At 40.6% G+C, this 13,149-nt stretch overlaps 1 protein-coding gene across 1 annotated transcript in view; it reads left to right on the top strand.

Moving 5' to 3' along the window:
• The first annotated feature begins 7,075 nt into the window (after positions 1-7,075).
• LOC106816072 overlaps positions 7,076-13,149 on the top strand; it is an 8,686-nt gene continuing 2,612 nt past the window's right edge. Inside the window, exons 1-3 of the mRNA XM_014820629.1 lie at positions 7,076-7,137; positions 8,523-9,139; positions 9,417-9,531. Coding sequence (XP_014676115.1) covers positions 8,570-9,139; positions 9,417-9,531 — 685 coding nt within the window. The 5' untranslated portion in view covers positions 7,076-7,137; positions 8,523-8,569. The remainder of the gene's footprint in view (positions 7,138-8,522; positions 9,140-9,416; positions 9,532-13,149) is intronic.

Raw genomic sequence — 13,149 nt, forward strand, 5'->3', positions numbered from 1 at the left:
ATTAATTTGTGTACAATATGGCGTCGGCCACCTAAGACTGAACACTAATAAAACAATTTCTTATTTATATATGACCAAGACACACCATTATTTGTTCTGTATTTATATATTTTATGGAATTTAAAAGATCCATTAAAACAAAAAGTATAATTCCGATTTCTGAACAAGGCTGCACACAAAATGTTGTATTATTGTCGGCCAATTGAAATTTCTACGGAATTTATGATGGAATATGTATACGTGTACTACATGACGAAAGTTCACGGTCTAAATAGAGTCAGAACTTTTACAGTTATAATACATTGAAAATAGTTCTCGCGATTGACTTAAATTAACGTACAATATAATTGCGAAATTGAATTCACTACTTTGGTTAGTTTGCTTTTGGGTCAATTTTTGGTATATTATAAGTGGAACTTACATCAATCGTGGTATATGTAGATGCATCTTGGAGAGTAATTATTCCAAAATTGTCCTTATTGGGCTGCCTTGCCTACTATTTCTGCTCTAGTGACGTACAGGTTGAAGTCAGTTTCTGGTATACTAGTACTGTAACTGGTATGTTCTTTTCCAAAATGCATGTTTGGGTCATCTCAACTTATTCTTTCTGCTCCAGTAAATTTGATTAAAAGTGGTATGGACTATTGGGTGTGTACCATTCAAAAGTGCCATGACAAAACATTTAGAACATATTTGATCAAGAGTGGAGCAGGCGACACGTACACGTGTTCCGTGGAACACCCATTTCTAGTTTTCCCATGAAATTGTGAAATAAACATGTCTCTCCTGATAAAATGGCCCAAGAACCAGGTAATTAATTTTGCATGACCTTAAATATGTGTACATTTATATCTGCATGCATAGTAATTGTTATGATTTTAGGGCATGGAATGTCATATCTGAAGCGCTGGAGAAAGTTGAGTGCTGCCGCCACAGCTGTTGCTTTGGAAAGTGGCAGTGAAGAAGTCATTCCGGGCAATGATAATGTAAATGAACCTTTAGGGGATGTAAATGAATCGAGTGACTCTAATCAGTCCGACAATACATCAGTAGGCATCGAAAGTGATTCAGACTTCGGATTTCAAGAGAGCATTCTCTCGTCTGATTCAGATGCTTCGAGTGTTGGACAGGACTTGGTAGAGGAAGGACCATCAATTCGAGAAGAAATTGCTTCTTGGGCGACTGAAAATCAATGTAGGAGAGCTGGAATAGATTCACTGTTGGCTATTTTGAGAAACAGAGGACTTGATCTGTCGAAAGATTCCAGAACTCTACTGCAAACTCCAAGAAATGATCCAACAGAGGACAAATGTGGAGGATCATACGCTTACTTTGGATTGGCAACAACAATAATTAAAGTGCTGACCTCTGCAGAAGAAGAACGTGTAAAAACACTTGATCATATCCACTTGCTAGTGAATGTTGATGGTGTGACAGTTTTCAAATCTTCTGGGACTCAGTTTTGGCCAATACTCTGTTATTTTGATGATTTTCTTCCGATCTTGGTTGCACTTTTTTATGGTGACTGTAAACCAAATTCTGTATGCGACTTTCTGCATGATTTCTTGAATGAATATGACGAACTAAGACAAAATGGCATTGTCTTTGGACAAAAAAGACTAGATGTGAAAATCAAAGCATTTATATGTGATGCCCCCGCCAGAGCTTTTCTCAAAGGTATAAAGGGACACACAGGCTATTATTCATGCGAAAGATGTACAATTCAAGGAGCATACAAACATAATCGAGTTGTTTTTTTGGGAAATTCTCTCCCTCGGACAGATGAAGCATTTTCTAATGGTGAATATAGAGATCACCAAATTGCTGTGTCTCCCTTGCAAAATTCTGATGTCAAATGTGTGAAAGAATTCTGCTTAGACTACATGCATCTAGTGTGCCTGGGTGCCGTTAAGCGACTATTGTATTTCCTGAAGCAAGGGCCAAATGATTGTAGGCTTTCACGCCGTCAAATTAGTGAAATTTCAAGTACTCTTGTGTCATTCTCTGGAAAGTTGCCAACTGAATTTGCTCGCCAGCCAAGACCCCTCAGCGAAGTAGAGAGATGGAAAGCCACAGAATTTAGACAGTTTTTGCTGTACACTGGACCAATTGCACTGAAAAAAGTGCTTCACAGTGACGCTTACAAGCACTTTTTGTGTCTGTCAGTAGCAATATCAATCTTGTTGGACAGCTGTCAGCCGAAGCGTGAAGAGTATTTGGGCTATGCTGAAGAATTGTTGAATTACTTTGTTGACAAAAGTGCTGAAATATACTCTGAACGCTTTGTGGTGTACAATATTCACAGCTTGAAACATGTGGCAGATGATGCTAGGCATCTGCATTGTTCGTTAAATGACATATCTGCGTTCCCCTTTGAGAACCATCTGCAGATAATCAAGCGATTGGTGAGGACTGCCAAAAATCCTGTTGGGCAAGTTGTGAAGAGGCTCAGTGAACTAGAGCAAGCGGGGGTTAAGCGTCGGAAAAAACAGCACACAAGTCTCTCCTTTGTTTCTGCCAACAAACGAAATGGCTGTTTGTTGTTGAAGAACGAGGACTTTGCGTTTGTCACTGAAAAGAGGGATGATTCCCAATTTGTGTGTGACATTATAAGACAGAGACATACTGACTCCTTCTTCAATGACCCCTGCGATTCAAAGCTACTGAATATTGTGTATGTAAGGGACTTCCAGACAGTGCGGAAAGCCAGGCGGCTTGTAGAGGCGGAAGAAGTTTCACGAAAAGTCGTCTGCCTTCCTTATAGGAGAGGCTATATCCTCTTACCCTTGTTGCATGGCATGGAATCGTCAACACAGTGATCATGAATGCATGTATAGGTTGAATAGGTTCTTGAATTTGAGGGGAGTCCTTGAAAGGTGCTTGAATTTAGTAAATGTTGATTTTGTGCTTGAAAAGTACTTGAATTTTATGAAAATGTCCTTGAATTTCATGAAAATGTCCTTGAGTTTTTAGAAAGAGTCATTAATTGCCTGCAATAAAAAGAAATTTTGTACCATCAATAATGTGCAGACCTCAATAAAAATTGCGTTAAATGAGCTTGAAAAGCTATTGACACGATAGACAGTTAAATGATGATCACAAATTACAGTAAGTCACTAAAATAAGTCAGTAAATCAAGGTATGTTGTAGAAGTGACGGTGTTTAGAAGGGTTTATTAATGTCATCCAGGTAAGTTTTAGAGGTGACATGCGGTGATTAAGAATGGGGTTATTAAATTAATCCAGGTATGTTTTGTTCTGTGTATGAATTCCGATAAAATGTCTGATAAAATGTCCTTGAATTTCCGATAAAATGCCCTTGAAAAGTCCTTGAAAAAAATTTCAGTCCTCCTGTACGAACCATGTATCATATCAAGCAAAAGATAGTCATTTGAAACATTACTTTGACACAGTTATAGCGTCGAGCCCTGTGTTAACCCTAGAGGAAAATAAATGGCATATTTCAGTTGCTTACATGAGGGATGTAGTCTAAAATGAAATCAGCTTCTGTCTGTCTTTTACGGTTTTCCAGCAAAATGATGTCTGTCCATCCCAGAATTATCCCGGTGTGCGTGAACTGTCTTCACAGATTGCATGTGTGTGTATATGTTCAAATATAAGCATTTGTCAGACGGATATGGGGTGTTACCGTCTTTTCTCATATTTTTTTCTCCTTTTGTTATTTAGCCTGAAAGGAAAGTCTCGCTCTGTTGCATTGTACTTCTAATACATTTTTCTCTGAATCGTGGTCATAACAGGCATTTATAACCAATGGTCAAATTTTCACCTATTAGTATTAGGCAGTGTTCTGCGGTGACTAAAATTAAGAGGACATTTTCTTATCTCAACGATTTTATAGATTGTTCCAATTCATTGGCACAGCACTCACTATGTGTTGTCATTCCCAGAATGTCCTGGGTGCGAACAGTATGGCAGGAGAAGAAGCAGGATGAGGAGGGAGTAGTGCCAGCAAGCTGGATTGTGGATGGCCAGGTCCTCTGGCCTGTAGTGTCCAATGTTTCGAATGCCATGAAGGAACAGAGAGAGCCAGACAATGGGAAATGGTTGAAATTTCCTCTCATCAAGGAAAAAATCAGATCGGGTATGTCATCCATATATGCTGAGGTCTTTATAATATTGCACTATAGGTACAGTACAGGACCAGCAGAGGGAGACCAGTGAAATATGTAGTGTATTCTTCCTGAATTTATATTAAACCGCCGTCTTTTTTACGTGCATTGCGGCTCTCAAAAATAATAAGGCGTGCTTCTTCATATTGGCCTCACATGCATGTCAGATGTCAATATACATGTAAAGTAAACAGAGTCACTTAACGCCCCTTAAAGCTGACATGACATCGTAAAAATGTCTTTGTTTTTGTGATAAGCAGTATTAAAGTCAGACCTTTTGCTCTGTATAACCTTAGTAAACATTTTTGCAAAATAAAAATTGCCTACCCACCTGTCATTGTCATAGCTCCGGCCCTGACACTTTCAGTGACAGTGAGATCTAAAAAAGTTACCTGAAAATATGTGGTTATTCACAAGAATTAATACAAGTAACTTGTGTTTCCAGACAACAAAAATGAATGCGACGAGTATAATTTAACCACGTCTGTGGAAACAGAAGATGATGATGATGTCTTGTTGCCTAAGAAGAGAGAGCGAAAGAGAAAACAGTACTCGGACTATGAAATTGGTAAGTCTAATTTGTATGTACAGAGCTTGACACTAAAGGCAGAAAGTTAAAAGACGAGTCCACCTCCAAAAGGATATTCCGTGAGAACGCAGGCGTAAGGGTAATTGTCACATAATACAGGGGGATGTCGGAGGGCGAACGAACGCAGGGGCAATGACCAAGCAGTATAAATAATGTGTACCAGGATATAAAGAACAGTGCAACTAACTTTATTTTGTACATGCCCAAATTTGAAAATTGTATGTGCAGGAACAATATTTTAGGTAAACTGTATATGTACACAGTATAATTTTGGGGCAAGTGGCACTGGGTGTCTAAATATACTTGCCCTGACCAAAATTCTACTTGCCCAGATCAAGTGAGAAGTTGACCATATTTTTGAAATATTCAAAGACAATGGAATGTGTGCTTTGGGTTTGTCAAATTGACTTTGATATTTTGTTCCAAAGAAAATGTTTTGTTATTTAATACTTTGCATCTCAAAAGTTGATGTCAAGCCCTGATGTATTTCTGACAATAATCCAATATGAGTACATGTATCTGAAAAGTGTTCTGAAATCTCCTTTACTGGTTTACCATTGTTTTGTAATTTTGTATGTCTCATCAGCCATACATGTATATGCTGAGGGGCATTTAGTGGTTGTCAAAGTATCCATCATTGCACTCCATGATAATGACTAACTAACTATGAAACTACTTTGCATTTAAGAAATAATATTACTCAAGAAAGGTAATTGACATCTGGCAAACATACATCATTACATGTACTACAAGACATCTGTGTTTTCTCTAGTTTATGTTTTGCTTTGACTTTGTATTTGTTACAGAAACAGGACTGAATGAAACCCCTGGCGAGGATTCGAGAACGGAGGAGGAAAATCCAGTGCATTCAAAGCAACCAAGCAGTAAGTGTTCATGAAGCAAAGAAACGATTAGGGCTGATCATTTGGTCGCTGTTCCGTTCACCCTCCCCAGCTGATTGGTGGGAAGACACATAGCCAACCAGTGGGAATGTATCGCTATATAAACTGACCATTCTTGCCAACCAGCCGGTGGGGGCATAACAGAACAGCCAAAACAAAACCTGTCATTGATCGCACCTGTATCATGTATTGCTTGCTGATGGTAACCATCCTATGAATGCCATTGGGATTACAGACAATTTGTCTGAAAGCCAAGTGGCATTCATTGAATCATGTATGCCGCCAATGAACACTTTATTGCTATATGTATTCACAATTATAATCTCAAAACGATTTTTCAGCGCTATAGAACATCAAAGTGATGGCACAGCGGAAGAGCCGTGATTATCATTAGCCTGTATGTCAACATTTTTCTGTTTAAAAAAAAACAAAACTTACATTTTGGTACAGGTCGACCATAAATATTTATCTTGTTACATGTTTTCTTATCTAGGATGTGAGTCCAGACTAGGTTTGAACATTTTTTGTGGTATTTTGGTCAATAATTGTGCCATTGATGACTTGTGAGCACTAGCTAGCTGACCGGGGTTTATCGAATGAGCATTGTTGTTATATATGTGTGTGGCCCCTGTGAGTGGCTGTTTGTATATTTTTCCTTTTCTTGAACTTTGTTAAAAGTAAAGCAAGTGAAATTTTTCATAATTTTCCTTTATAGACCTGTCATAATATCAGCTAGACTATTCTATCTATGTGGAATCTATTTATTTTTATTTTATAAGTTATTTATCCAAGTTTTGCTTTATTGTTCAATTTCAGAAACTCTGGAAGTCCCGCCTCCACCCAAAAAGTTTTGTTCTCAAACGCCAAGGTCCCAGTCAACACCACAGTCAAGATCTCAGTCGAGTTCCAGGAGTGCAGTGTCTCCTTCAGGATCCAGTGGAGGAGAATCGCCACCGTCACGGACCATGACACCTCCGTCACAGGTCAGGAGACGGTCACGGACCAGGACACCTCCGTCACAGGCCAGGAGACGGTCACGGACCAGGACACCTCCGTCACAGGTCAGGAGACGGTCACGGACCAGGACACCTCCGTCACAGGCCAGGAGACGGTCACGGACCAACTGATAAATTATACTTGGTTGAACCAGTTACAATAATGATATCAGTTATATAAATTATATAACAAACAAAAAGCACTAAAAAAACATGGACAGCAACGAACGCAAAAATTAATATGTAGAATACTGTCTTTTAGTTAAAAATGTGAATAGCAAAACAAAAGAAGCCTACAGCACCCGGTATTCCCAGGCAACTGCACCTGCAAGTACATTAGGAGTTTTTTAACGACCAATCATTGCTCTCCGTTACTCTTTCCTTCAGAGGAACAGACTAATCATTGCTCTCCGTTCCTCTGTGCTTACGAGGAACCGACCAATCATAGCCCTCCGATGTTCAAAATGGCAGACTCCATGATATTCGCTGTGACAATATATATCGCGTAGAAAATCGTATTAGGTAAGTGAAATCCTATCGTTTGTAGCAAAATATGATGATATATAGTTTGAGAGTATTACTGCAGTTTGTTTGAGTGTTTGGCGACCAGTTTTTAACTATATCTGGACAAAACCTACGTAGCATCGCTGTGTTCAGTCCCGTAACGGCGTACGTAATGTATACAATTTGATGTAAGTGATGTCAGTTAGATCTAGATAGGGCATCTATGCCTAGGCAGTAGGCTATGGCCTATGCGCAACGTATGATGGAATTGTGAAAGAAAGGTGGTGGAAAGTTGATAACGTGATTTCCTTAAGTTATGCCCCAGCCACTAAGTTAGTATTAATTTCCGGGGAAATTCTTAACGTTACGTCTAAGGCACGAAGGGTCGTTGTCTTAACAGGTACTACAGATATGTGCTCAAGGATAGAGAACAAAGGGGGAAGATAGGGAGTCCGTTGAAATGAACAAAGAACACCCTCACCAGTACCCCTGCCGAGTTTAAAGGTGCTATACCCCCACATTTAAGAAAATGACATAGGTTTCAAGGGGCTACATGTACATGTTCTCTATCCTTGCACCCAGATGATATGTACCCGAGGAAGTTTTAGGTTGTTTAGTATTATGTTTATATTTTTATATGAGGTATGTTTAGGGTTAGGGTTAGAGTTAGGGTTAGGGTTAGTGTTAGGGTTAGGGTACACTTCTGTAGTACAAGTGGCCTATTCCTATTTAACAACCCCAGGTTTAAAAACCCTAACCCTAACCCTAACCCTAGCCAAACTCACGACATGGGTGTGTAAACGCTACTTGTACCGTACAAGTCTGATACACTTTGTGTATACATATATGTACCTCGGGTACATATCTGTAGTACCTGTTACGACAACGACCCCTTGAGTGTTACTAAGACTAAGTAAGGTTCATACTCATAGTCATAGGATCTATATCCCCCAGGGTACTGCCGGAACGTACCCTTGGTACGGTCCGGTATACCGGAACGTACCCTGGTCACTATTTGATATGGTTAGAGTTAGGATTAGGGTTCTGGTTAGGTAGTAGGCGATTTTAGATAGTACCAGGGTACGTTATGTTATACCGGACCGTACCCAGGGTACGTTCCAGCAGTACCCCGAGGGACATAGACCCTCTCAGCCTAAGTAAGAGCTTTTTAGTTGAGTCTAAAATTTTGTAAATCAAAGTAAATACAATTACCAATGAATGTCGGCAGTCAAATTAAATCAAAACAAAATACAAATTGCAGTTCATTTAGTCAGAATACTTCATTAGTTGTCAGTTAAGGTGGCTGGGGCACATGGAAGTCTTCCCAAAATGACTGAAGACGGTTTGGATCACTGGAATTGGCCTTGGGTGTTAATGTTAATTTTTTAATGTCATTTCTACAGGTGAACGGCATCAACAATTCCAACAAGATTGATCATCACGACATGACATGGAGCCGGATGATCAATCAAGCCTGTGGCAGTGCAGAATCTGCAGTCAGCCGTACAGCACCAGCTCAAACCTAAATCGACACATGAAGATACACGAAGTGAAGCAATTCAAATGTGAAAGATGCCTAAAAACATTCACACTCAAGCAGCATCTGAATAACCATCAGAAACTCCATGACAAGCAGGACTCTGCACCACAAATTCGTTATTTTAAGAAGGGGGAGGCACTCATGAAGGCCAGTGAAGAGGCTAAGCGATATGAAAACTTCTTGAAGCTTCAAAAGGTGGTGGTTGAAAAGACTTGGTGTGACCCAGTCACAGCAGAAGCCATGGCCAAAAGCAAGGCTGGTGAGGCCTGGAGAGGCGAGGTAAAGCTGACCTTCGGCAAGTACATCAACATGACCTTCAGATGGCTAGTAGAAAATGATGTGGGATGGCTGAAGTGGCTGCTCGTTCAACATGCCACAAAGAAGGAGTGCAACCCACTGATGCTGTGGCTGAAGAAAACTTTATGGGACTATGCCAGCCAATTTCCAGAAGTGATGTGCCATGTCGACTGTGATCTGAAGGTGATTTTTTTATATGAGAAAAGTTATTTTTAGCAAGGTTAATCAGTTTAACAAAACTGTATACAAAAATGTACATAAATCCCATTCATTGACATTGTCGTCCCAAAAGGTACCAGTGTATGATGTTGAAATTACAGTAAGCATTATTAATTTCTATTGCATTGAATGCATTCCGTGTTTTTGTTATTATTATTATGCCTTTTTGGGGGGGGAGGTGGGGGTAATCAATGGTGTTTGCTACATGTTTCTAATTTTTTTGTAATATTTTTTTTTACAGAAACAGAAGAAGCAATTAGAGCCATCGAAGGCGGAACAGCCATATGAGCGTGATGTGTCAAAGGGGGAAGAGCCGTCTGAGTTCATTGATGACAAGGACCTCTTAGAAATGGCAGGTAGGTCTTCACTCATCTTTTTTTTATCAATTTTTTTTACCCTCGGCATTGACCAAGATCCAAGAAGCAAAAGTTATCATTCAAAGCGAGAATATCCTGGTGCAAATGAACAGTTAAAGCCACTGTTTAACATTGTGGTTGACCGATTTAAAAAATTATAAATCTGAGCTGCCTGACGGGTGTAATCTCTTACATAAAGGGCGAGTCTGTTTTTATGTCTGTCAGTCCGTCTATCTTCTCTCCTCCCCCCCCCCCTAACAGGTCACCCCCAACACCATATATATTCTCAATCAGCATACATGTATGCGTCTAGAAACAGAGGAATTGCTCCGACCTGTCATTGCAGATTGCATGATACAATTCGTCACGTTTCGTTTCACCGCTCATAGCCGGTGACCTATGAGTAATTATATATAAATATTAATTATATAGTACTATGAGTATAGTAGTGACCTAACATTAAGGCTAACACATGTCACATGATGTGTCTATATGATGTGAGACGCATGTATCAGCATGACACGACAACCATTTTAGGCCCCAAAAAAAATTTCTTTTTAGATAACCCTACGGCTCGGGATCTACTGGAAGCCAGCCGACGAGCTTCCAGAGACCTTCACCGACCCAGACTCGAAGGGTGGCAGAAGTCATGGAAGAGCCTCCATCCAACACCTTGCCGATGTATCAGCCCAACATCCAGTGCCGCTTAAGAACGATCCAGTGTTTGGGCTGTACACCAAAGAAGGATCAAGAAAGGTTCTTAAACCCGATGATCTTCTACCCGCCCACTCCTTTACTCGCGCGTAGAAAGCACTCTTCCCTCAAATGCTGTCCTTCTTCAGGACACCGACTTTCTTTTGGAGGCCAGTCGGTGTCATGCAGATGTGAAAGTGGCCTTGCCCCAACAACCGATTGCCCGCACCATCAGGGTATAGCCTTGTCCGCCATGGATATGGGTGTCGCCCGCACCGTGTTTGGGATGAAAATTCCCGTACACCTCCTCACAGAGCGCCTTCATCTGCCACCACTGCATGGAAGACGCAGGTCTGCTTCAGACAAGAGAAGCTCGCAGTACTCCTGGAATTCCTCGAGCTCGAGTGTTCTCCAGCAACTTGCCCCGCCAGTGAGGAGTATGTTCCCTGCCGTCATTGTGGTAAAGACGGGCAGTGGACAAGGAAGTCGTTACCTCCTAACTGACCGCATCAACTCGTTCTCCATGTCCAAGGTGTACCGCGTGCTGGAGATGGGGTCACGGCGAGTGGTTGCAGAGAGGAGGGATTGTACCAGACGCTACTCTACAAGCACACAACTGCTGAGTCCTCGGGCACGTCTCAACGAGGAATCCTGCATTCATTCAAGTCGCTGGTACATACACCCCTCCTCTCCACAAGATGCCGCTCCCTTCTCCCCGCACGCTCCGTCGGCACATTTGATAGTGGAGATGAAAGGAATGCCTGTCTATCGCCAGAGCATACTGAGCGTCACCGAGAGAGATTCTCTGCATTGATGGAACTAAACGGTGTAGGTAGGTACTTGACTGTGTGAATATTGTAATGATGATGGTGATAATGATGATGAAGAAGATAATGGATTAGTGATAGTAATAAAATATTAAATTAAATAATAGAAAAATGAAAACAGAATTGAAATCAATAACGAAAAGATGAAGTTATCTTCAATTATAAGTACACAAATTATCAAAATGAAATTATTAGACGCAAATATTAAAGTTAAGCAATATTGTTCATGTAATGGTATATTACAGATCCTCAAAAAGGTGTATGGTGACGGGCCAGGTGTACCATGCATTTTCTAACAAGCATTTTGAACGCAGTGGGCCAGTTCGTAACGGCAGTGGTCGTGCATCCGAATCAGAGGAATGTACCAAAAGGCTCGCCCGTGACTCAGCTCGAGATTCAGGCGTGCAAATGCCCCAGCCCCAAAAGTGTTGTACACTGACAATAACTGCTGCAGGTTAGTCATATATGTAGTTATTAGTATTTTAGTTCGTATTGTGGTATTCAATGGAATGTCAGAATGTGTATGTTGCTGAATAGGAGTAAAAGGAACTTCACATCCAGGATCGAAACAACATCGAAACACGATGCACACAGTTTTGAGATCCATGACGCAGCTTAAATTAATGATGGAATTAAACAAGCACTATGAATGACCTATAAATTTGAAAATTATGAATATTTAATCAACATTTAATTTTAAAAATCTGTGCTTTGATTTTTTTTCTGTTTCTAGGGATGGTGGTACCTCCTGGATGGAGTCCCTGTTTGGTGACTGGGTGCAGGACGGGATGCTCATCCGTCTGGATATTCGCCACTGGCTGCACAGATGGGACGCCGTCGTTATCAAACAATCCCACAGCAAATACGGGGCATTCATGAGTGCCATGGCTGGTGCGATCCTTGCATACAGTGACGGGGACATGGCGAAGCTGACATCGGCCATCAGGAAGGGGAATGAGGATCTCTACGCAGGCTACTCTGACCAGCAGATGATGCAATTCGTCAAGCCTCATCAACTGAGGTCGTATGTCCGCCGTGTGACTCGTGGTGTTGAGGTGAGATACATGTAATCTTTCTGAATCTTAAAATTTAGTTTGAGGATCCTTTATGATCATTGTATTAACGAGAAAGAAAAAAAATATATGTGTGTCATTATTATCAACGATCACAGTGTTAATATTAGCTCAGAATAAATTGTTTAAATGTGTCACTCTTATGTCGTTTATTTTCAGGCCAGTGCAGATTAACCTAAATCGACTCAACGGTTTAAATCTAAGCATGAAGTAACAAGACAGCCCTTGTTTATTTGTTTGTATTTGTTTTTCTCACATTAGCACAGAGGGCAGAATTGCGTACAACAGGAGACATCGTTGAGTTGGATGAGTAAATCTAGTCATGAGTTTACAAGAGAAGTAAATTGATTTTTTTTCTTTCATCGTAGGAGTCGGCGTGTGCAGTTGAGGCCATACTTGAGGAGTTTAAAGGTGATGCAGGGCTCGATATCGACAATATTCACCTCTTCAAGTCCTCGGAAGCTGTCGACTCACATTGGTCTATTGCCTGCAAGCATTTGGGATGTATGCAGGTGAGATTTTATCTAGTACCTTTTCTTAAATTTTGGTGAAGCCTTCTGAGTTGTAGTAAGAATAAAGGATTCAGTAGTTATCTAGTCGACCATGCAAAACAATTAGAAATTGCTCAACTTATGCAAGATTGGAATATCTGGGCCTCCCATGTGGCTGTGGTTTCTTCTTTTCTTTCATTCCATCCACGGACGACCGATGATGATGGTAATTCATAATACCCGAATATTCTTGCTGAAACTGGTACAATATCAATACCATTGTATATATCTAAAAAGGTAATGAAAAAGGGTAATAGAGTGTTTAATTTGTTTTTAACTCTTCTTTCCCCCAACTAGGACCCGCCTGACATCCCATTGTATGTAGCAACAAAGACGGTAAAGCTGAATCGGGTGGAGCTTTACCATAGAGTACTGAAGTGATGACGTCACGGTGGCATGACAACGAGCCTGCTGGTTCTACACAATCATATGCTCTGGTAACATAGTGTAGCCATAGCGTGAAAATGTTGTGCG

Source organism: Priapulus caudatus, unplaced genomic scaffold (assembly GCF_000485595.1).
Source record: "Priapulus caudatus unplaced genomic scaffold, Priapulus_caudatus-5.0.1 Scaffold1276, whole genome shotgun sequence".
In the NCBI taxonomy this organism is placed as follows: Eukaryota; Metazoa; Priapulida; class Priapulimorpha; order Priapulimorphida; family Priapulidae; genus Priapulus; species Priapulus caudatus.